We start from the raw sequence: 26,727 nt of genomic DNA on the forward strand, positions 1-26,727 counted from the left end.
GACTATGAGGTTAAAGTGCTAACTGTCAGCTTTAATTTGAGGGTATTTTCATCCCTATCGGGTGAACCGTTTAGAAATTACAGCACTTTCTGTACATATTACCCCCATTTTTGGAGACCAAAGTATTGGGACAAACTCCCTTATACACTACATGACCAACATGATCAAACATATGTGGACACCTGCTCATAGAACATCTCATTCCAAAATCATGAGCATTAATATGGACTTGGTCCCCCTCTTTGCTGCTATAACAGCCTCCACTCTTTTGGGAAGGCTTTCCACTAGATGTTGGAACATTGCTGCAGGGACTTGCTTCCATTCAGCCACAAGAGCATTAATGAGATCGGGCACGGATGTTGGGCAATTAGGCCTGGCTTGCAGTCGGCGTTCCAATTCATCCCAAAGGTGTTAAATTGGGTTGAGGACAGGGCTCTTTGCAGGCCAGTCAAGTTCTTCCACACCGATCTCGACAAACCATTTCTGTGTGGACCTCAACCTTATTTAACAGGAAAGGGCCTTCCCCAAACTTGCCACAAAGTTGGAAGCACAGAATCGTCTAGATGCTGTAGCGTTAAGATTCCCCTTCACTGGAACTACTTCCCCAGACCATTATTCCTCCTCCACCAAACTTTACAGTTGGCACTATGCTTTGGGGCAGGTAGCGTTCTCCTGTCATCCGCCAAACCCAGATTCCTCCGTAGGCTGCCAGATGGTGAAGTGTGATTCATCACTCGAGAGACCGCGTTTCCACTGCTCTAGAGTCCAATGGCGGCGAGCTTTACACCACTCCAGCTGACGCTTGGCATTGCGAATGGTGATCTTAGACTTGTGTGCGGCTGCTCGTACATGAAAACTAATTTCATGAAGCTCCCGACGAACAGTTCTTGTGCTGATGTTCCAAACTGCCTCTGGAAGCAACATGGTAGTGAGAGTTGCAACCGAGGATAGCCGATTTTAATGCGCTACGCTTTTCAGCACTTGGCGGTTCGTTCTGTGAGCTGGGCAGAAATTTTACGAACTGAATTGTGGAATCCTATGACGGTGCCACGTAGAAAGTCACTGAGCTCTTCAGTAAGGCTATTCTACTGACAATGTTGGGCTATGGAGATCGCATGGCTGTATGCTCGATTTTATATACCTTTAAGCAATGATGGTGTGGCTGGAATAGCCAAATCCACTAATTTGAAGGGCTGTCCACATACTTTTGCATACATAGTGTATGTGTATTAAAATAGTCAAAAGTTTAGTATTTGATCTCATATTCCCAGCACGCAATGATTACATCAAGCTTGTGACAATACAGAAGCTTCATGCAATCAAGCTTGTATTGTGTTTTTGGAGTCACTTTTATTGTAAATGAGAATAGAATGTTTTTATACACTTCTACATTAACATGGGTGCTACCATGATTACAGATATTCCTGAATGAATTGTGAATAATGATGAGTGAGAAAGTTACAGATGCACAAATATCATAATACCAACACATGCTAACCTCTCATCATTACAATAACAGGGGAGGTTAGCATTTTTAGGGGGTATGATATTTGTGCGTCTAACTTTCTCACTGATCATTATTCACAATTCATTCAGGACTATCCGTAATCATGGTAGCATCCACATTAATGCATTTATTTTTTATTTTTCCAGGCAAGTCAGTTCAGAACAAATTCTTATTTTACAGCACCTACCCTGGTCAAACCCTCCCTTAACCCGGACGACACTGGGCCAATTGTGCGCCTGTCCTCTGGTACTCCCGATCACGGCCGGTTGTGAAACAGCCCGGGATCGAACCAGGGTCTGTAGTGACACCTCTAGCACTGAGATGCAGTGTCTTAGACCGCTTCACAACTCGGGAGCGAATGTAGAAGTGTTTAGAAACATTCTATTCTTATTTGCAATAAAAGTGACTCTAAAATGACCCAATACATTATTTACCATTCATTTCTACTGGGCACAAAATAATCTGAAACACAACCAAAACAAACAGCAAATGTATCCAACAAGTTTGTAAAGTCACAAGCTTGATGTAATCATTCCATGCTAGGAATATGGGCCCAAATACTACACTTTTGACTACTTTAATACACATATGTGAATTTGTACCAATACTTTTGTCCCCCAAGGTGAACTATGTACAAAAAGTGCTCTGGTTCCTAAACGCTTCACCCGATATGGATGAAATTATCCTCAAATTAAAACTGACTGTCTGCACTTTAACCGCACGGTCATTGTATAATGTCAAATCCAAAGTGCTGGAGTACAAAGCAAAAAAAAAAAAACATATTGGTCACTGTCCCAATACTTTTGGAGCTCACTGTATACTCAATGTCTGTGAACAGAGACAGACATGCAACGACAGCACAGCACCAGGACAGCACACGGGCAGCGTTCTCTTGGTGGTGCTGTGTGTGTAACATGCATGTCATTCTGATGACAAGGCAACATTTATCACCCATTGATTGATCCTGGAAGGATCACAACTTTTAAGAGGCAAGGCTGGCAACTTGGCTGTTAGGTGTGAAGGGAAAAAAGCCACTATGGTATGGACAGACGTAAGTGATTCTGACAATAACTCGATAGCAGGAAAAGTTACCTTTTGAGAGTGCTAAACTTCTCTGATTCTGAGCTTTCACATGAGATTGATCACACTGACTGTGGCTGCTGGCTTGTATAGTGTCGTAAGACATGACTAGGAATGTTGGACTACCCTGCTATTTGATGCTTTGATGTGCAGAAACCTTTCTGCGGAGGAAGTTGAAGTTGCTAGGGGGTAGAGGTTTGCATTCTTTAACTATACATAGTCCATCTGACTAAGTGAAATGTACCACAGCAATGTATTATCATAGCTTAGAAAATGCCAGTGACATATACTACATAACACAATGCAATTGCTGGACTGCAGATCTGAGAAAAAGCTGAGGTATTGTATCAGTTACCTGAACATGTGGTGTTGGACTCATCCTCATTGTTCCCACAGTCATTAGTTCCATCACACAGCCATCTCTTAGGGATGCAGCGATTATTGAGGCACTTGAACTGGTCTATGGGACAACTGTGGTTGGCTGAAATACACAGACAGAGACACTCATATCATCTTAGCACCATTTCATGTTTTAAAAATGTCCTAGTTGAGCTGCTTTGTGGGATGGAATTTGCCTGGTAAAGGACTTACAAACCTGACATTTACCGTTTCTGACTTGAAGAGTTCAGTACAAATGACAGACAGCAATGCGAAGCAGGAATTTGGGTCAGAATGTCTCAAATCTTATTAGATAGAAGGCATGCAGACATTCCAGCAGGGCAGATAATAGATTTTGCAAATCTGATCATTCTGGCAGAAGATTACATTATAGTATTTTTCATAGTGAGAAATGAGTCAGCACCCAAGCGTCTAACATGCTGTTTATCTTATTGATTCACTCAACAGCCAATTCTCTTCTGAGGCAAATAGATGGGGAAGAAAGGAGAGGAGTGGGCAGTATTCACCAGCTTTGAATCATACAGTATCAATGACGTGTAGCGAGATAAAAGTTGATAGCAAGAAAATATCAACTTATGCAACGTTGCATGGTAAGTGGTGTGTGTGAATGTTTGTGTGTGTATGTGTGCGTGTGTGTGCGGGACAGAGACAACAGACAGATAAATACACACAGCAGTTATGGGGCTCCTCGTCACTTCCATCCAGACAGTCATCATCTCCGTCACACTTCCATGACGCACGGATACAGCGATGGTTACGACACTGAAACTCATCGCTCTTACAGAGCTGTGGCTCCACCCCCCCTGATGACACTTAATTAACAGACATAACAGAGAAAAGGACTTTAATAACAGAAAGAGACTTGAGCCAAATTAAACCACAGTGGAATTAATTCCATTGAAAAGTCAAGCATACAAAATAATCACAAAATATTTGTGAGAGAAAACCATGTTCATTTCTTAGCTTGTCTACAGTGCAATTGTACTACTCTGGCTAATTCACTTCATGGTTCTACTGTACCTAAGCAGGTGACATTGTTCTTCTCCAGTAGCTGGTTGTCAGCACAGGCACACACTCGGCCCCCTGGGATAGAGAGGCAGAGGGTACCGCATCCCCCATAATTCACTCTGCATGCATTGTCACCTGGAATTACAGAGTAGTACCATTATTTACCGGAAATCATATTCTTCTAAAGCATTATTATTGTATTTTGTCATGTTTCTCTTTTGATGTTCCGTCTGTCGTCGTCTCGCTCTACGAACAACGGAACAACAAGGTCAATGTGAACTGTGAAGAAACACACATAAAATATATCTTTAATACAAAAGCCATTTCCTGTTTGAGAAGGATGTGCCAGGTGGGTGCCACATCATCTATAACCACACGTCAAATGAATTATTGGGGACATTGTGGAGAGTAGCCATTTGACATTTTTATTCTTTCAGGAAAATAATTTGTCTTTTAGGACAAAGCCAACCGTTCTCAAGAGAGAAGAAACTGTCTTTGTGTGAAGAAACTGTCACTTATAAAGTTGAGGCATGGAGTCCATTGTTGGTTTTGTTTAGTGTAAGGTCCAAAGGCAATGCCTGAGCCAATGAGATAAAGGTTTCTGTTTTGTGAGAGCCAATCAGTAATACTCAGAGGACAGCAGGGCCAATTAATCTCTTTGGTGGCATGACTTTTGGAGGAATGGCCAGCGAAATTCTTCTTTCCCCCATGCTGAGAATTAGAACTCATACTGCCAGCTATATTCTCCCTCACTCTTTCTCTGCATCACATCATTACATACTTGGCATACCACACTCCTACACCACTCTAACAAACTGTATTATTTTGATGTGAAACAAAATAAATTATTACACAAATGAAAAACCCACAAGCAGTGAATCATCTCAAAATGCCTCTTATCTTAATCCATTGATTACCAAGCAGATAATTAGTGTTGGTACTTTCTCTATTTCTGAGAGGAGATGACAGTAATCACGCTTCCCCTTACTCCACACGTACACAGTCGGAACACTAAACAGTGATTCACCGACGCTTCGGCAGGATAACAAGGGTTCTACCTGCTGTGAGCAGGGCTGGCCCGCCTATTAGGCAGGCGGCAGATTGGAGTGGGCGGCATTTTCCGAGCTCAACTGACCAAGACGCACCTCCAACAACACATAAAACCTCACATAACTTTTCCCAAAAACAATTACAATTTCTCTCACCCAGTGGTACAGAATATAGGCTATTTAGGTGAGAGCTGATGCCGCCCCGTGATAAACAGTGCCCACTTTGTCAAAGGCAGGGGCACAAAATATTTCGCTTGTCCAGTGCACCTCTCCAGTGCACCTCTCCAGGGTGCTGTTGGAGACACACCGCTGCGGCGCTCTACCAACGTTCCGTAAAAAAATATCTAGCTTATGGTAGAAAGAGTATGTGCCATTTTCTGTAGCCTATAGGCTGGAGATCAAATTTATGAAATTCACATTTTACATCATACACGTTTCGCCGATCAAATAGACTAACCTAAATGGCGCCTAACCTAAATGGCACCCAATCAAATAAAAAAGGAGCTTCGATGTGAATATGACATTATAATATTATATATATATATATTATAATATTGAGTTGCCGATTAAAGTAATGCAATTTAGTCAAAGCTAGCTATTATGAACAATGGATAAATATTGTTGTGATTTTTTTGTCTGTGCAAATAGGAAAAATATTTTCATATTCATATCAGTATTTACTGTCTGCCTGTTATCTTTAATATGTTTCATATCATTATTCAGTACATGTAATTTTACAGGCATTATGTAAGGGATAATAATAATTTGCCGCCTGCTATAGACCACCCTCTGGCCCCAGCTGTGCTCTGGACACCATATGTGAACTGATTGCCCCCCATCTATCTTCAGAGCTCGTGCTGCTAGGTGACCTAAACTGGGACATGCTTAACACCCCAGCCATCCTACAATCTAAGCTTGATGCCCTCAATCTCACACAAATTATCAATGAACCTACCAGGTACCACCCCAAAGCCGTAAACACGGGCACCCTCATAGATATCATCCTAACCAACTTGCCCTCTAAATACACCTCTGCTGTTTTCAACCAATATCTCAGCGATCATTGCCTCATTGCCTGCATCCGTAATGGGTCAGCGGTCAAATGACCTCCACTCATCACCGTCAAACGCTCCCTGAAACACTTCAGCGACCAGGCCATTCTAATCTAACTGGCCCGGGTATCCTGGAAGGATATTGACCTCATCCCGTCAGTAGAGGATGCCTGGTTATTTTTTTTAAATGCCTTCCTCACCATCTTAAATAAGCATGCCCCATTCAAGAAATTTAGAACCAGGAACAGATATAGCCCTTGGTTCACTCCAGACCTGTCTGCCCTTGACCAACACAAAAACATCTTGTGGCGTTCTGCATTAGCATCGAACAGCCCCCATGATATGCAACTTTTCAGGGAAGTTAGAAACCAATATACACAGGCAGTTAGAAAAGCCAAGGCTAGCTTTTTCAAGCAGAAATTTGATTCCTGCAACACCAACTCAAAAAAGTTCTGGGACACTGTAAAGTCCATGGAGAATAAGAGCACCTCCTACCAGCTACCCACTGCACTGAGGATAGGAAACTCTGTCACCACCGATAAATCCACTATAATTGAGAATTTCAATAAGTATTTTTCTACGGCTGGCCATGCTTTCCACCTGGCTACCCCTACCCCGGTCAACAGCACTGCACCCCCCACAGCAATTCGCCCAAGCCTTCCCCATTTCTCCTTCTCCCAAATCCAGTCAGCAGATGTTCTGAAAGAGCTGCAAAATCTGGACCCCTACAAATCAGCCAGGCTAGACAATCTGGACCCTTTTTTTCTAAAATTATCTGACGAAAATGTTGCAACCCCTATTACTAGCCTGTTCAACCTCTCTTTTGTGTCATCAGAGATTCCCAAATATTGGAAAGTAGCTGCGGTCATCCCCCTCTTCAAAGGGGGGGACACTCTTGACCCAAACTGCTACAGACCTATATCTATCCTACCCTACCTTTCTAAGGTCTTCGAAAGCCAAGTCAACAAACAGATTACCGACCATTTCGAAACCCACCGCACCTTCTCCGCTATGCAATCTGGTTTCAGAGCTGGTCATGGGTGCACCTCAGCCACGCTCAAGGTCCTAAACGATATCTTAACCGCCATCGATAAGAAACAATACTGTGCAGCCGTCTTCACTGACCTGGCCAAGGCTTTCGACTCTGTCAGTCACCACATCCTCATCGGCAGACTCAATAGCCGTGGTTTCTCAAATGATTGCCTGGTTCACCAACTACTTCTCAGATAGAGTTCAGTGTGTCAAATTGGAGGGCCTGTTGTCCGGGCCTCTGGCAGTCTCTATGGGGGTGCCACAGGGTTCAATTCTTGGGCCGACTCTCTTCTCTGTATACATCAATGATGTCGCTCTTGCTGCTGGTGAGTCTCTGATCCACCTCTACGCAGACGACATCATTCTGTATACTTCTGGCCCTTCTTTGGACACTGTGTTAACAACCCTCCAGATGAGCTTCAATGCCATACAACTCTCCTTCCGTGGCCTCCAACTGCTCTTAAATATAAGTCAAACTAAATGCATGCTCTTCAACCGATCGCTGCATGCACCTGCCCGCCCGGTTCTGACTTAGAATATGTGGACTACAAATACCTAGGTGTCTGGTTAGACAGTAAACTCTCCTTCCTGACTCACATCAAACATCTCCAATCCAAAGTTAAATCTAGAATTGGCTTCCTATTTCGCAACAAAGCATCCTTCACTCATGCTGCCAAACATACCCTCGTAAAACTGACCATCCTACCGATCCTCGACTTCGGCGATGTCATTTACAAAATAGCCTCCAATACCATACTCAATAAATTGGATGCAGTCTATCACAGTGCCATCCGTTTTGTTACCAAAGCCCCATCTACTACCCACCACTGCGACTTGTACGCTCTCGTTGGCTGGCCCTCGCTTCATACTCGTCGCCAAACCCACTGGCTCCAGGTCATCTACAAGACCCTGCTAGGTAAAGTCCCCCTTATCTCAGCTCGCTGGTCACCATAGCAGCACCCACCTGTAGCACGCGCTCCAGCAGGTATATCTCTCCGGTCACCCCCAAAGCCAATTCCTCCTTTGGCCGCCTCTCCTTCCAGTTGTCTGCTGCCAATGACTGGAACGAACTACAAAAATCTCTGAAACTGGAAACACTTATCTCTTTCACTAGCTTTAAGCACCAGCTGTCAGAGCAGCTCACAGATTACTGCACCTGTACATAGCCCATCTATAATTTAGCCCAAACAACTACCTCTTCCCCTACTGTATTTATTTATTTTGCTCCTTTGCACCCCATTATTTCTATTTCTACTTTGCACATTCTTCCACTGCAAATCTACCATTCCAGTGTTTTACTTGCTATATTGTATTTACCTCGCCACCATGGCCTTTTTTTGCCTTTACCTCCCTTATCTCACCTCATTTGCTCACATTGTATATAGACTTATTTTTCTACTGTAATATTGACTTTATGTTTGTTTTACTCCATGTGTAACTCTGTGTTGTTGTATGTGTCGAACTGCTTTGCTTTATCATGGCCAGGTCGCAATTGTAAATGAGAACTTGTTCTCAACTTGCCTACCTGGTTAAATAAAGGTGAAATAATAATAATAATCAACGTCAACAAGAGGCTATGCGTTCTATGGAAAATAATGAACGACGTGGAAGGTGTCTGCGCTAGCGGAGTGGAACTAACCTTCCACGGAGGTGCGTTATTTTCGAGAATGCATAGAGCCCCGAGTTGATTATCCCTATACCATGGCTATAATTTAACACATTTGCCACTGGAAATGTGTTCATTTGCAAGTAGAAATATGTTCAACATCCACTGAAGTAGCTAGCAAGATTACTAGATAGCTACAGTTGTTTTCTTGGTAACCAAACAAACAGACTTGCCAGTTTGGCTAACTAACTTGCTATTTCAAAAATCTAATTCAACAATGCCCATAATGTTTTCAATTCAACTTTTGCGTTCAAAAGCAGCTCAAACATAGAACATGTAAGAATGAACTATAGCTATTGAATTCTACCGTGCTGATATACTGTGCATTATAGGGAAATAATGCACACTCTATAATTCCCTTCAAGCCAATCAGAAATGACTATTTAACAACGCCATGGTATAATTAAGCATTAATGCCCGAGGAGGTGTGGTATATGGCCAATATACCACGGCTAAGGGCTGTTCTTAAGCACAACCCAACACAGAGTGCCTGGAAACAGCCCTTAGCTGTGGTATATTGGCCATATACCACAAATCTCTGAGGTGCCTTATTGCTATTATAAGCTGGTTCGCAAAGTAGTTTGAGCAGTAAAAATAATTGTTTAGTCTTACCCTTGGTATACGGTCTGATATACCATGGCTGTCAGACAATCAGAATTCTGGGCTCAAACCACCCAGTTTATAAGAAAAATAAACAGTAAACACATTAATTTACATGTATTTGAAAATTCATATTTTGACAAATGTATCATATTTTATTCATATTTCATATCAGTCCTCATTTAACTAGGCTTGTCTTACATTATCAGTAACTGAAGCAGACATTCATGTTAATTAATGCATATATTTCTTCATGATTTAAAAAGTCTATGCAAATTCCAATACAAAATTAGTTTACCCTAATTGGGCAACTCAACCAGCCGGTTGAGATGAGATGTTTGTGATGAGTTGTCTATTACATTTAAATGTATGCAAATAAAGACAATTCATTTATGCCTATATTAAGGCTAAATACACATATTTTTCTGAAAAATACTTTATATGATATTTATTTCTTGGTGTGCCAGATAAAGGGATAAATGTTCTATGTTGCAATATTCAGTTAGCTCCTCTTTCATATATTAAATGGTGAAATAAATAATTATTGTGATGTAACGGTTACTTCATTGAGAATGTATAGTATGTGCAGTTGAAATTCAGCCATATATTCAATTCCCAAAAAATACATATTTTCAGTGTTTGTAAATTACATCATTTCAACTTTCATTCAGAACCGAACATTATCCTGAATACAAAGTCTGGAAAATATGTATTTTCAACCAAAGACGTTAAAATCTGGTACATTTTTGTTCTTAAGGAAAGTTGGAAGTTTCAACATCCGGAAAATAAGTATTTTCACTTTTCAGAACCTAAAATGAGCCTAACTTCAACATCTGGAAAATAAGTATTTTAGACTATTCTAGTTTTGTGGGGGTATAGGAGGGTGGTCATTTTTTTTGTCTCACCTAGGTCGGCAGAACGGCCAGGACCGGACCTGGCTGTGAGACCCTACAGTTCTGCACCATCAACCAAGTGCATCATGCATCTCTCTCCTCTTCTATCTATGAATCTACCCACAACAGGAACATATCATCATCCACCACACAGACAGCAGGCAGCACTATGTTGAGTCAGTCTTTCATTTCCATAGAGTAGAATTCAAAGTAAAATTGCTGCCATTGTCAATTTATGCAACATCTTACGCAAGCCATGATATGTCACTCCTACGATAGACTATACTGTTTTCATTATGCTAACAGCTACAGAATCTTCAGGAAGTATTTATAGCCCTTGACTTCTTCCACATTTTGATGTGTTATAGGCTGAATTTAAAATGGATTACATTTAGATTTTTTTTTGTCATTGGCCTACACAAAAAGCCCATAATGTCAAAGTAGACTTGTGTTTTTCAAAAATGTTACCAATGAATTAATAATGAAAAGCTGAAATGTCTTGAGTCAGTAAGTCACCCCTTTGTTATGGCAAGACTGAATAAATTCAGGAGCAAACATTTGCTTAAAACATTGTCACGTGTGAGTTCCAAATTATCTCTAACGGGCGCCCATTACGAGCGTGATGTCAGAATGCATTCACTGTTCCAAAATGTGATTGTTACGTAACAGAACAGTTAACTCACACTGCCTGCTAATTATCTATAGGCTATGTTTCAACTTGTCAATTTCAAATTATTTTCTAAAAAGTTTTATTTTCTAACAACAGTTCCGCCTCATAAATTCACATAGAATTAGCCCATTTTACTGTGGCGGACAATGTAAGTTTAAGGCGTTTCTGAGCCGGACAAACTTCTCAATTTGAGAGAGCCCAAGCACAATCGTTAAACTCCCTGGCACATTTTCCAGACTGCGCTCGCATTGCCTTTATTACTAATAATAACTTTGGACATGCGTGCCTTACTATCAAAGTAAGTGCCTTATTACGTTATCATTATAATTGTCTGTTTATGTGACTTGTTAGAAGGAAACTAGGCGTATGTCTCACGTCACTAATTCACATGAACGGCATTTGAACGTAACCATTTGTTTATCAAAATGTGTTTTTTGACAGAAATGCCTTCTTGAACATGTGAACATTCATATACCTTAATAACAAACTTGTATTCCATCCACAAATACGAATAAAATGGTTAAATTACAAGCCTAGTTGGTTTTTATTGCTAGTTAAAGCATACTGTTAGTTAGCTAGCAAACTTTAGCTTACTGGCTCACTAGCTAACGTTACGTGTATTATCTGTGTAGTAATATTATTCGAATCAGAATCCATTTGCATTGCTAGTTATAGCCTAATGTTAGCTAGATAACATTGAACCTAGTTTGTTCGCTTTAGCTACCTGCAGATTCATGTACAGCTATGACAATATTTGTGTTGTTAGTAGTATGAGTGGGATCATGCCGGTTCATTGTTTAGCTAGCTACATGTCTAAACAAAAGACTCCACTTCGGCCGTATTATTACATGACCCATCAAATTAGCCAGGTGCGTCTGGGGGTGATTACGGCCATATATTGTGTTTCATGAACATGTGTACATGTCTAGACAATAGTGACCCATCCAATTAGCTAGATGTGGCTGGGAAGGTGGGGGGGGGGGGGGGGGGGGGGGGGTTATAGCATTTCCTTCACATGATCCATCAATTTAGACAAGTGTCTCGGGTAGGTGTCTTCTAATACTGATATAATATTGATAAAATATTTTTATCTGGACACTTTCTGTTTTCGATATTGCAATAGTACTACGCAAGTAATCACAACCATTGACAGGGAAAGTATTCAGACCCCTTGAATTTTTCCACATTTGTTACAGCCATATTCTGAAATGGATTAAATAAAAACAAATCCTCAACAATCTCAACACAATACCCCATCATGAAAAAGCTAAAACAGGTTTTTCAGAAATTTTTGCAAATGTATAAAAAAACAAACAGAAAAGCCTTATTTACATAGGTATTCAGACCCTTTGCAATGAGACTCGAAATTGAGCTCAGGTGCATCCTGTTTCCGTTGATTATCCATTGATCAGATATTTCTACAGCTTGATTGGAGTCCACCTACGGTAAATTCAATTGATTGGACATGATTTGGAAAGACACACACCTGTTTATATTAGGTCCCTCAGTTGACAGTGCACGTCAGAGCAAAAACCAAGGCATGAGGTTGAAGGAATTGTCCGTAGAGGCACAGATCTGGGGAAGGATACCAACACATTTCTGCAGCATCGAAGGTCCTCAAGAATACAGTGGCCTCCATCATTCTTAAATGGGTGAAGTTTGGAACCACCAAGACTTTTGCTAAAGCTGGCCGTCTGGCCAAACTGAGAAATCGGGAGAAGGGCCTTGGTCAGGGAGGTGACCAAGACCCGATGGTCACTGTGACAGTGCTCCAGAGTTCCTCTGTGGAGATGGGAGAACCTTCCAGAAGGACAACCATCTCTGCAGCACTACACCAATCAGGCCTTTATGGTAGAGTGGCCAGACGGGAGCCACTCCTCAGTAAAAGGCACATGACAGCCCAGTTGGAGTTTGCCAAAAGGCATCTAAAGCCTCTCAGACCATGAGAAACAAGATTCTCTGCTCTGATGAAACCAAGATTGAAATCTTTCTCTGAATGCCAAGCGTCACGTCTGGAGGAAACCTGGCACCATTCCTACGGTGAAGCATGGAGGTCGCAGCATCATGCTGTGGGAATGTTTTTCAGTGACAGGGACTGGGAGACTAGTCAGGATTGAGGCAAATATGAACGGCGCAAAGTACAGAGAGATCCTTGACAAAAACATCCACCAGACTGGGGCGAAGGATGACCTTCCAACAGGACAACAACCCTAAGCACACAGCCAAGACAAAGCAGGAAAGTTTCTGAATGTCCTTGAGTGGCCTAGCCGGAGCTCGGACTTGAACCCGATCGAACATCTCTGGAGAGACCAGAAAATAGCTGTGCAGCAAAGCTCCCCATCAAACCTGAAAGAGTTTAACTTCTTTGATATAGGGGGCAGCATTTTCACTTTTGGATGAATTGAGTGCCCATAGTGAACTGCCTCCTACTCTGTCCCAGATGCTAAGATATGCATATTATTATTCCAATTGGATATAAAACACTCTGAAGTTTCTAAAACTGTTTGAATGATGTCTGTGAGTATAACAGAACTCATATAGCAGGCAAAAACCTGAGAAAAAAATCCAAACAGGAAGTGAGAATTCTGAGACTGGTCAACGTTCAGCTCATCGCCTATTCAATTCCCTGTAAGATATGGATCTGTTTGCACTTCCTACGCCTTCCACTAGATGTCAACAGTCTGTAGAACGTGGAATGAAGCTTATGCTGTGTTGTGGGGCCGGATGAGAGGGGAATGAGTCAGTGGTCTGGCAGATTGCCAGTTCCTGGTCACGCGCTTTCCTCATGATATCGCCTTGCGTTCCATAACTTATACAGACACGAAGGAATGCTCCTGTTGGAACGTTATTGGATATATATGATAACAACATCCTGAAGATTGATTCTCTACTTAGCTTGACCAGTTTTTTCGACCTGTTATATAACTTTTTGAGGTTTTCGTCCGAGTTCGCCTGCATCTGCGCGAGCGTTTGGACATGTGCACTAAACATGCTAGCAAAAGTAGCTACTTAGACATAAGTAATGGACATTATTGAACAAAACAACGATTTATTGTGGAACTAGGATTCCTGGGAGTGCATTCTGATGAAGATGATCAAAGTTAAGGGAATATTTATGATGTAATTTCGTATTTATGTTGACTCCAACATGGCGGAGAAATTTTATTATTTTTGAGCGCCGTCTCAGATTATTGCATGGTGTGCTTTTTCCGTAAAGTTTTTTTGAAATCTGGCACAGCGGTTGCATTAAGAACAAGTGTATCTTTAATTCTATGTAAAACAAGTATCTTTCATCAAAGTTTATGATGACTATTTCTGTTATTTGACGTGGCTCTCTGCAATTTCTCCGGATATTTTGGAGGCATTTCTGAACATGGCGCCAATGTAAACCGAGATTTGTGGATATAAATATGCACATTATCGAACAAAACTTTTCTGTGGCTATGTACTGAGCTAAAATAATCGTTTGGTGTGCTTTTGCCGTAATCCCTTTTTGAAATCAGACATGTTGGCTGGATTCACAACATGTGTAGCTTTAATTTGTTGTCTTTCATGTGGGATTTCATGAAAGATTGATTTTATAGTAATATATTTGAATTTGGCGCGCTACATTTTGTCTGGCTTTTGGCCAAGTGCGACGCTACCGTCCCACATATCCCAGAGAAGTTAAGAGGATTTTCAGAGAAGAATGGGAGAAACTCCCCAAATACAGGTGTGCCAAGCTTGTAGCGTCATAACCAAGAAGACTCGAGGCTGTAATTGCTGCCAAAGGTGTTTCAAATAAGTACTGAGTAAAGGGTCTGAATACTTACAGTTGAAGTCGGAAGTTTACATACACCTTAGCCAAAGACATTTAAACTTATTGTTTCACAATTCCTGACATTTAATCCTAGTAACAATTCCCTGTCTTAGGTCAGTTAGGATTACATCTTTATTTTAAGAATGTGAAGTGTCAGAATTAAAGTAGAGAGAATGATTTATTTCAGCTTTTATTTCTTTCATCACATTCCCAGTGGGTCAGAAGTTTACATACACTCAATTAGTATTTGGTAGCATTGCCTTTAAATTGTTTAACTTGGGTCAAACGTTTGGGGTAGCCTTCCACAAGCTTCCCACAATAAGTTGGGTGAATTCTGGCCCATTCCTGCTGACAGAGCTGGTGTAACTGAGTCAGGTTTGTAGGCCTCCTTGTTCACACACGCTTTTTCAGTTCTGCCCAGAAATGCTCTATGCTATTCAGGTCAGGGCTTTGTGATGGCAATTCCAATACCTTCACTTTGTTGTCCTTAAGCCATTTTGCCACAACTTTGGAAGTATGCTTGGGGTCATTGTCCATTTGGAAGATCCATTTGCGACCATGCTTTAACTTCCTGACTGATGTCTTGAGATGTTGCTTCAATATATTAACATAATTTTCCTTCCTCATGATGCCATCTATTTTATGAAGTGCACCAGTCCCTCCTGCAGCAAAGAACCCCCACATTATGATGCTGCCACCCCCGTGCTTCACAGTTGGGATGGTGTTCTTTGGCTTGCAATCCTCCCCCTTTTTCCTCCAAACAAAACGATGGTCATTATGGCCAAACAGTTCTTTTTTTTTCTTTTTTTTTATCCCATTTTCTCCCCAATTTTCGTGGTATCCAATCGCTAGTAATTACTATCTTGTCTCATCGCTACAACTCCCGTACGGGCTCGGGAGAGACGAAGGTTGAAAGCCATGCGTCCTCCGAAGCACAACCCAACCAAGCCGCACTGCTTCTTAACACAGCGCGCCTCCAACCCGGAAGCCAGCCGCACCAATGTGTCGGAGGAAACACCGTGTACCTGGCCCCCTTGGTTAGCGCGCACTGCGCCCGGCCCGCCACAGGAGTCGCTGGAGCGCGATGAGACAAGCATATCCCTACCGGCCAAACCCTCCCTAACCCGGACGACGCTATGCCAATTGTGCGTCGCCCCACGGACCTCCCGGTCGCGGCCGGCTGCGACAGAGCCTGGGCGCGAACCCAGAGACTCTGGTGGCGCAGTTAGCACTGCGATGCAGTGCCCTAGACCACTGCGCCACCCGGGAGGCCCCAGTCTGGCTTTTTAACGGCGGTTTTGGAGCAGTGGCTTCTTCCTTGCTGAGTGACCTTTCAGGTTATGTCAATATAGGACTTGTTTTACTGTGGATATAGATACTTTTGTACCGGTTTCCTCCAGCACCTTCACAAGGTCCTTTGCTGTTGTTCTGGGATTGATATGCACTTTTCGCACGAAAGTACGTTCATCTCAAGGAGACAGAACGCGTCTCTTCCCTGGGAGGTATGACGGCTGCGTGGTCCCATGGTGTTTATATTTGCGTACTATTGTTTGTACAGATGAACGTGGTACCTTCAGGCATTTGGAAATTGCTCCCAAGGATGAACCAGACTTGTGGAGATCTACAATTCTTTTTTTGAGGTCTTGGCTGATTTCTTTAGATTTTTTGGTGTGTTTGGACCATTCTAGTTCTTTGTTGATGTGGACACCAAGGAATCTGAAGCTCTCAACCTGCTCCACTACAACCCCGTCGATGAGAATGGGGACGTGCTCGGTGCTCCTTTTCCTGTAGTCCACAATCATCTAGCTCTGAATCTCTACTGTGACCGAGGCGGTCGGTCACATATCGTGCTGTCGTGTCTACTTTAGTACATCGTATGTACAGTACCAGTAAAAGGTTTGGACACGCCTACTCATTCAAGAGTTTATCTTTATTTGTACTATTTTCTACATTGTAGAATAATAGTGAAGACATCAAAACTATGAAATAATACATATGGAATCATGTAGTAACCAAGAAAGTGTTAAGCAAATCAAAACATATTTGAGAATCTTCAAAGCAGCCTCCCTTTGCCTTGATGACAGCTTTGCACACTCTGGCATTCTCTCAACCAGCTTCATGAGGTAGTCACCTGGGATGCATTTCAATTAACAGGTGTGGCTTGTTTAAAGTTAATTTGTGGAATTTCTTTCCTTCTTAATGAGTTTGAGACAATTAGTTGTGTTGTCACAAGGTAGGGGTGGTATACAGAAGATAGCCCTATTTGGTAAAAGACCAAGTTCCTATTATGAAAAGAACAGCTCAAATAAGCAAAGAGAAATGACAGTCCCTCATTACTTTAAGACATGAAGGTCAGTCAATCTGGAGAATTTCAAGAACTTTGAAAGTTTCTTCAAGTGCAGTTGCAAAATCCATTAAACGCTATGATGAAACTGGCTAATGAGGCCCTGCACAGGAAAGGAAGACCCAGATTTACCTCTTCTGCAGAGGATAAGTTCGTTAGAATAACTTCACCTAAGATTGCAGCCCAAATAAATGCTTCACAGAGTTCAAGTAACAGACACATCTTAACATTAAATGTTCAGAGGAGACCGGGTGAATCAGGCCTTCATGGTTGAATTACTGCAAAGAAACCACTACTAAAGGACACCAATAAGTAGAAGAGACTTGCTTGGGCCAAGAAACACAATCAATGAACATTAGACCGGTGGAACTCTGTCCTTTGGTCTGATGAGTTCAAATGTGCGATTTTTGGCCCAAGCAAGTATCTTCTTCTTATTGGTGTCCTTTAGTAGTGGTGTCTTTGTCAGACGCAGAGTAGGTGAACGGATGATCTCCGCATGTGTGCTTCCCACCATGAAGTATGGAGGAGGATGTGTGATCAAATCAAATCAAAGTTTATTTGTCACGTGCACAGAATACAACAGGTGTAGACCTTACAGTGAAATGATTACTTACAGGCTCTAACCAATAGTGAGAAAAAAATGTATGTGTGTGTGTGTGTAGGTAAATAAAGAAATAAAACAACAGTAAAAAGTAAAAATAAGAGTAGCAAGGCTATATACAGACACCGGTTAGTCAGGCTTATTGAGGTAGTATGTACATGTAGGTATGGTTAAAGTGACTATGCATATATGATGAACAGAGAGTAGCAGTAGCGTAAAAAGAGGGGTTGGCGGGTGGTGGGACACAATGCAGATACCCCGGTTAGCCAATGTGCGGGAGCACTGGTTGGTCGGGCCAATTGAGGTAGTATGTACATGAATGTATAGTTAAAGTGACTATGCATATAAGATAAACAGAGAGTAGCAGCCGCGTAAAAGAGGGGTGGGGGGGGGGGGGACACAATGCAAATAGTCCGGGTAACCATTTATTTAACTGTTCAGGAGTCTTATGGCTTGGGGGTAAAAACTGTTGAGAAGCCTTTTTGTCCTATACTTGGCACTCCGGTACCGCTTGCCATGCGGTAGTAGAGAGAACAGTCTATGACTGGGGTGGCTGGGGTCTTTGACAATTTTTAGGGCTTTCCTCTTACAAAGCCTGGTGTAGAGGTCCTGGATAGCAGGCAGCTTTGCCCCAGTGATGTACTGGGCCGAACGCACTACCCTCTGAAGTGCCTTGCGGTCAGAAGCCGAGCAATTGCCGTACCAGGCAGTGATGCAACCGGTCAGGATGCTCTCGATGTTGCAGCTGTAGAACCTTTTGAGGATATCAGGACCCATGCCAAATCTTTTTAGTTTCCTGAAGGGGAATAGGCTTTGTCGTGCCCTCTTCACAACTGTCTTGGTGTGTTTGAACCATTCTAGTTTGTTGTTGATGTGGACACCAAGGAATTTAAAGCTCTCAACCTGCTCCACTACAACCCCGTCGATGAGAATGGGGACGTGCTCGGTGCTCCTTTTCCTGTAGTCCACAATCATCTCCTTAGTCTTGGTTACGTTGAGGGATAGGTTGTTATTCTGGCACCACCCGGCCAGGTCTCTGACCTCCTCCCTATAGGCTGTCTCGTCGTTGTCGGTGATCGACGGTGGGGGTGCTTTGCTGGTGACACTGTAAATGCTTTATTTACAATTCAAGACACACTTAACCAGCATGGCTACCACAGCATTCAGGAGCAATACGTCATCCCATCTGGTTTGCGCTTAGTGGGACTATCATTTGTTCAACAGGAGATTGACCCAAAACACACCTCCAGGCTGTGTAAGGGCTATTTGACCAAGGAGAGTGATGGAGAGCTGCATCAGATGCCCGGGCCTCCACAATCACCTGACCTGGGCCAACCAGTGCTCAGATTATGTGGTAACTCATCAATTTTGTTGGAAAAGCATTCCTCATGAAGCTGGTTGAGAGAATGCCTAGAGTTTGCAAAGTTGTCACCAAGTCAAAGGGTGGGTACTTTGAAGAATCTCAAAAATATAATATATTTTGATTTGTTGAACACTTTTTGGGTTACTACATGATTCCAAATGTGTTATTTCATAGTTTTTAATGTAGTTTTAATTCATAGTACAATGTAGAAAATAGTAAAAAAAATAAAGAAAAACCCTTGAATGAGTAGGTGTGTCCAAACTTTTGACTGGTACTGTATGTATTGAGCATAATGTATTTTCTATTTTATTCACATTTTCAAGTACTGGTGACGAATCATGAATTCCGATTCTTACATTAATTGTAATGGACACATATGATGTGTGCAAAATCATTATATGTTATAAATTACACTTTGGGTGGTGTATCAATACACCCAGTCACTACAAAGATATAGACGTCCTTCCTAACTCAGTTGCCGGACAGGAAGGAAACCGCTCAGGAATTTCACCATGAGGCCAATTGTGACTTTAAAACAGTTAAAGAGCTTAATGGCTGTGATAAGAGAAAACTTATGGTGGATCAACTTCGGATGGATCAAGAACATTGTAGTTACTTCACAATAAAAACCTAATTGACAGAGTGAAATGTAGAAAACAGCATTTCAAATGTTGCTACGTTAGACCGAATCGAGGCAGTCGGTCACATATTGTATGATGTGTGTAAAATATTTTTTTGAAGGTTGTACTGATTATGATGACTTAATGCTTAGCTACACCCTCTTAAGCCTTAGCCCCACCCATCTCTTTAAGGATTCACATGTGAGGCCATGTAGTATACACACACCATATTTTTAAAAAATCTATTTTTTTTGTTGTCGCATTCACAGGATACAGAAGGTGTACGATGCCTTTGGAAAATATTCAGACCTCTTGACTTTTTTCACATTTTGTTAGGTTACAGCCTTATTCTAAAATTGATTAAATCGTTTTTCTTCCTCATCAATCTACACACAATACTCCATAATGACAAAGGAAAAACAGGTTTTTAGACATCTTTGCTAATTTAGAAAAAATTAAGAAGTTAAATATTTATTTACATACAGTTGAAGTCGGAAGTTTACATACACTTAGGTTGGAGTCATTAAAACTTGTTTTTCAACCACTACACACATTTTTTGTTAACAAACTATAGTTTTGGCAAGTCGGTTAGGACATCTACTTTGTGCATGACACAAGTACTTTTTCCAACAATTGTTTACAGACAGATTATTTCACTTATAATTCACTGGATCACAATTCCAGTGGGTCAGAAGTTAACATACACTAAGTTGACTGTGCCTTTAAACAGCTTGGAAAATTCCAGAAAATTATGTCATGGCTTTAGAAGCTTCTTAGGCTAATTGACATAATCTGAGTCAATTGGAGGTGTATCTGTGAATGTATTTCAAGGCCTACCTTCAAACTCAGTGCCTATTTGCTTGACATCATGGGTAAATCAAAAGAAATCAGCCAATATTTCAGAAAAATAATTGTAGACCTCCACAAGTCTGGTTCATCCTTGGGAGCAATTTCCAAATGCCTGAAGGTACCACGTTCATCTGTACAAACAATAGTATGCAAGTATAAACACCATGGGACCACACAGCCGTCATACCATTCAGGAAGGAGATGCATTCTGTCTCTTGGAGATGAACGTACTTTGGTGCAAAAAGTGCAAATCAATCCCAGAACAAGAGAAAAAGACCTTGTGAAGATGCTGGAGGAAACAGGTACAAAAGTAACTTTATCCACAGTAAAACGAGTCCTATATCGACATAACCTGAAAGGCCGCTTAATAATGAAGAAGCCACTGCTCCAAAACTGCCATAATAAAGCCAGACAACGGTTTGCAACTGCACATGGGGACAAAGATCGTACTTTTTGGAGAAATGTCCTCTGGTCTGATGAAAAAAAAATTGAACTGTTTGGCCATAATGATCATCATTATGTTTGGAGGAAAAAGGGGGAGGCTTGTAAGCCAAAGAACACCAATCCAACCGTGAAGCACGGGGGTGGCAGCATCATGTTGTTTGGGTTCTTTGCTACAGGAGGGACTGGTGCACTTCACAAAATAGATGGCATCACGAGGCAGGAAAATTATGTGGATATATTGAAGCAACATCACAAGACATAAGTCAGAAAGTTAAAGCTTGGTCGCAAATGGGACTTCCAAATGGACAATTACCCCAAGCATACTTCCAAAGTTGTGGCAAAATGGCTTAAGGAGAACAAAGTTAAGGTATTGGAGTGGCCATCACAAAGCCCTGACTTCAATCCTATAGAAAATTTGTAGGCCGAACTGAAAAAGCGTGTACGAGCAAGGATGCCTACAAACCTAACTCAGTTACACCAGCTCCGTCAGGAGGAATGGGCCAAAATTCCCCCAACTTATTGTGGGAAGCTTGTGGAAGGCTACCCAAAACGTTTGACCCAAGTTAAACAATTTAAAGACAATGCTACCAAATACTAATTGAGTGTATGTAAACTTCTGACCCACTGAGAATGTGATGAAAGAAATAAAAGCTGAAATAAATCATTCTCTCTACTATTATTCTGACACTTCACATTCTTACAATAAAGTGGTGATCCTAACTGACCTAAGACAGGGAATTTTTACTAGGATTAAATGTCAGAAATTGTGAAAAACTTAGTTCAAATGTATTTGGCTAAGGTGTATGTAAACCTCCGACTTCATCTGTATTTGCCAGTGTGGTGCCATGTTTGTTGATATCATGCAATGCATTCTGGTTGTCACGTAAACATCTGTCATCCCAAAGATATTATAACAAAACGAGATGAAGGGATGGCTCACTCGTCTTTCGAGTTAACTTAGGGAAGTGAATGATGAAAGTGAATGATCGAAAAACAGACCCAAATCATCTTGTAACCTCTTATCTTTGGTTGACGCGAAAAAATAAACATGCCGACGCACACAAATTTCCAAATGTCGAATTACTTTAGATATTTTGAAAGTGTATTACTCAATTATTTTGATCACTGGTGAGGTCACCCGTGATGTGATGAATTGTAAACAGTAAATACTATTAGCTAATTCATATGATGTTTTCTGTCAGCTGAGAGTTAGCTAAATATGACCAATTGTGTTAGGTCATTCTTTCCTCAGTTAGCGCTTGGACTGACGTAGGCAAACATTTCCGGTTTGGATGAGAATTGTGTTATGGTGTTGGTACTTCTGTGAATGTCTGAACATTGCATCCAAAAGTAAACTGCTCACACTAAGGACATAATGTTGTAAAGACTGTTTGTGCAAAATGTTTCTGTGAAAAAACAGTGTGGCCAGCTCAAACGCTTACTGTTGTGTCAATCATAACTGGATGTTCTAAATAAGTGTTCTAATCCCACCGGTTGGAGCGGACGCAGCAGGGACAGCTGTAGAATGATCACACCCATGTGTTCATACGAGTCAAAGGGTTAACAAGTCACATAATAGGTTGCGTGGACTCTGTGTGCAATTATAGTGTTTAACATGATTTTTTAATGACTACCTCATCTCTGTACCCCACACATACAAGTTTCTCTAAGGTCCCTCAGTTGAGCAGTGAATTTCAAACACAGATTCAACCAAAAGACCAGGGAGAATTTAGAAGATAAAAAAATGTTAAAAAAGAAGGAGACATTGAATATGCCTTTGAGCATGGTGACATTATTAATGACACTTTGAATGGTGTATCAATACACCCAGTCACTACAGAGATATAAGCGTCCTTCCTAACTCAGTTGCAGGAGAGGAAGGAAACAGCTCAGGGATTTCAACATGAGGCCAATGGTGACTTTAAAACAGTTACAGAGTTTAATGGCTGTGAGAGGAGAACACCGAAAATGGATCAACAACATTGTAGTTACTCCACAATACTAACCTAATTGACAGAGCAAAAAGAAGAAAGTCTGTACAGAATACAAATGTTCCAAAAGACGCATCCTGTTTGCAACAAGGCACTAAAGTAATACTGCAAAAAATGTGGCAAAGCAATTACCTTTATGTCCTGAATACAAATACAACACAACACATTACTGAGTACCATGCTTCATATTTTCAAGCATAGTGGTGGATGCATCATGTTATGGGTATGCTTGTAATTGTTATGGACTGGGGAGTTTTTCAGGATAAAAAGGAAACAGAACGGAGCTCAGCACATTCAAAATCCTAGAGGGAAACCTGCTTTAGTCTGCTGTCTACCAGACACGGGAGATTAATTCACGTTTGAGGAGAACAATAACTTAAAACCCTATTTTCAGGTCTCTCCAGAGATGTTCGATCAGGTTCAAATCCGGGCTCTGGCTGGGCCACTCAAGGACATTCAGAGACTTGTCCCGAAGGCACTCCTGCGTTGTCTTGGCTGTGTGCTTAGGGCCGCCTTTTGCCAAACTCCAAGTGGGCTGTCATGTGCCATTTACTGAGGAGTGGCTTCTGTCTGTCCAATCTACCATAAAGACCTGATTGGTGGAGTAATGCAGAGATGGTTGTCCTTTTGGAATGTTCTCCCATCTCCACAGAGGAACTCTAGAGCTATGTCAGAGTGACCATCGGGTTCTTGGTCACCTCCCTGACCAAGGCCCTTCTCCCCCGATTGCTCAGTTTGGCCGGGAGGCCAGCTCTAGGAAGAGTCTTGGTGGTCCAGAACTTCTTCCATTTAAGAATGATGGAGGCCACTGTGTTCTTGGGGACCTTCGATGCTGCAGAAATGTTTTGGTACCCTTCCCCAGATCTGAGCCTCGACACAATCCTGTCTCTGAGCTCTACGGACAATTCCTTTGACCTCATGGCTTGGTTTTTGCTCTGACATGCACTGTCAACTGTGGGACCTTATACAGACAGGTGTGTGCCTTCCAAATCATGTCCAATGAATTGAATTTACCACAGGTAGACTCCAATCAAGTTATAGAAACATCTCAAGGATGGTCAATGGAGGGGAATGCACTGTACATTTAAGATAGCATAGTACTGTAGATAGATGGTAAGACTTTCATTGAATGTTACATACAGTATATAAGCATTCATAACTCGTTGCATAAAGCTACACATCTGGGCTAACCATAGACTACATAGTGATGGTAGGAGAGGTTTTGTGCTAAGTTGTATGAACAGGTATACAAGATCCATAGACTCCATTCTCTGATGGTAATCTTTATTTATTGGGGATGGTAGAAGGGGAAGTAAAAGCAGACAAACCTTGCTGACTCTGAGCATCGTACACACGCAGGCCAAAGAGAGGAGGCCTCTCGCTTCTCAGTAGAGTAACATCCCCAGAGGTAAGATCCAGCTGGAAAACAGAAGCGTTCATGTACTCCGTCCAGAAGATGGAGTTCCGGTAGTGAGAAATTCCAAACGGGTGGTTCAACTGTTTGCCGTTGTACACAACCTGGATGAGAAATCAGACACCAGTTATCAAAGAACACAACCTGTACACCAGTACTCAAAGACCTGAGAGAGTAGAGGGAAGGCAATCCACAGAAATGGCAGAGATAACTATGGCAATTTTAGAAGACTATAATGGTGACATCCCAGCAGGCAAAGCTGGTTGAAATTACGTCATTATCTGTCTGTAATGACATAATTTCAACCAGTTTTGCCCCTGGAATCCAGCTCTACTCACCTGTCTGCCAGTGCCATTGAGGTGAATCTTCTCTATGTGATCGTAGTAGGCATCACACCAGTACATGGTGCTGGTCCCATGGTCCAGGGTGAGGCCGTTGGGCCACAGCATGTTAGATGTGACAAATATCCGTCTGTTAGATCCATCCATCCACGCTTTTTCTATTCTTCCTATGCTGTCATTGACTTCATCTTCCTCCCAGTCCGTCCAGTACATCCAACTGAAATACACAAACAAAATACATTTCTTACAATTGAGTAAATATAAAAACGAACAATGAACCATACCAATCAGGGACTAAATCTGTTTTGCAAACATACAGTGCCTTGAGAAAGTATTCATACCCCTTAACTTATTCCAAATTTTGTTGTGGTACAGCCTGAATTTGAAAAAATGATTTACAGTTGAAGTCGGAAGTTTACATACACTTAGATTGGAGTCATTAAAGCTTGTTTTTCAACCACTCCACAAATGTCTTGTTAACAAACTACAGTTTTGGCAAGTAGGTTAGGACATCTACTTTATGCATGACACAAGTAATTTTTCCAACAATTGTTTACAGACAGATTATTTAACTTATAATTCACTGTATCACAATTCCAGTGGGTCAGAAGTTTACATACACTAAGTTGACTGTGCCTTTGAACAGCTTGGAAAATTCCAGAAAATTATGTCATTGATTTAGAAGCTTCTGATAGGCTAATTGACATAATTAAAGGTCAATTGGAGGTGTACCTGTGGATGTATTTCAAGGCCCACCTTCAAACTCTGTGCCTCTTTGCTTGACATCATGGGAAAATCAAAAGAAATCAGCCAAGACCTCCGAAAAAAATTTGTGGACCTCCACAAGTCTGGTTCATCCTTGGGAGCAATATCCAAACGCCTGAAGGTACCACGTTCATCTGTACAAACAATAGTACGCAAGTATAAACACCATGGGACCACGCAGCCGTCATACCGCTCAGGAAGGAGACGCGTTCTGTCTCCTAAAGATGAAAGTACTTTGGTGCGAAAAGTGCAAATCAATCCCAGAACAACAGCAAAGGTCCTTGTGAAGATGCTGGAGGAAACAAGTACAAAAGTATCTATATCCACAGTAAAACAAGTCCTATATTGACATAACCTGAAAGGCCACTCAGCAAGGAAGAAGCCACTGCTCCAAAACCGCCAATAAAAAGCCAGACTACGGTTTACAGCTGCACATGGAGAAAAGTCCTCTGGTCTGATGAAACAAAAATGTAACTGTTTGGCCATAATGACCATTGTTATGTTTGGAGGAAAAAGGGGGATGCTTGCAAGCCAAAGATCACCATCCCAACTGTGAAGCACAGGGGTGGCAGCATCATGTTATGGGGGTGCTTTGCTTCAAAAGGGACGGGTGCACTTCACAAAATAGATGACATTATGAGGCAGGAAAATTATGTGGATATATTGAAGCAACATCTCAAGACATCAGTCAGGAAGTTAAAGCTTGGTCGCAAATGGGTCTTCCAAATGGACAATGACCCCAAGCATACTTCCAACGTTGTGGCAAAATGGCTTAAGGTCAACAAAGTGAAGGTATTGGAGTGGCCATCACAAAGCTCTGACCTCAATCCCATAGAAAATTTGTGGGCAGAACTGAAAAAGCGTGTGTGAGCAAGGAGCAAGCCTACAAACCTGACTCAGTTACACCAATTCTGTCAGGAGGAATGGGCCAAAATTCACCCAACATAGAACATAGAACATAGAATACCCAGCTTGTGGAAGGCTACCCAAAATGTTTGACCCAAGTTAAACAATTTAAAGGCAATGCTACCAAATACTAATTAAGTGTATGTCATGTTCTGCCCCCCTGGGAATGTGATGAAAGAAATAAAAGCTGAAATAAATCATTCTCTCTACTATTATTCTGACATTTCACATTCTTAAAATAAAGTGGTAATCCTAACTGACCAAAGACAAGGAATTTTTACTATGATTAAATGTCAGGAATTGTGAAAAACGGAGTTTAAATATATTTGGCCGA

The 26,727-nt window shown here is 41.6% G+C and overlaps 1 protein-coding gene across 1 annotated transcript in view; it reads right to left on the reverse strand.

Annotated features, from left to right (window-relative positions):
• Positions 1-26,727, reverse strand: part of lrp1bb (low density lipoprotein receptor-related protein 1Bb) — a 346,624-nt gene that overhangs the window by 197,170 nt on the left and 122,727 nt on the right. Inside the window, exons 12-16 of the mRNA XM_039006274.1 lie at positions 24,720-24,939; positions 24,296-24,485; positions 4,007-4,129; positions 3,658-3,798; positions 2,943-3,068 (exon numbers count right to left, since the gene is read on the reverse strand). Of these exons, the coding sequence (XP_038862202.1) occupies positions 2,943-3,068; positions 3,658-3,798; positions 4,007-4,129; positions 24,296-24,485; positions 24,720-24,939 (800 nt within the window). The remainder of the gene's footprint in view (positions 1-2,942; positions 3,069-3,657; positions 3,799-4,006; positions 4,130-24,295; positions 24,486-24,719; positions 24,940-26,727) is intronic.

This window comes from Salvelinus namaycush, chromosome 13 (assembly GCF_016432855.1).
Source record: "Salvelinus namaycush isolate Seneca chromosome 13, SaNama_1.0, whole genome shotgun sequence".
NCBI lineage: Eukaryota > Metazoa > Chordata > Actinopteri > Salmoniformes > Salmonidae > Salvelinus > Salvelinus namaycush.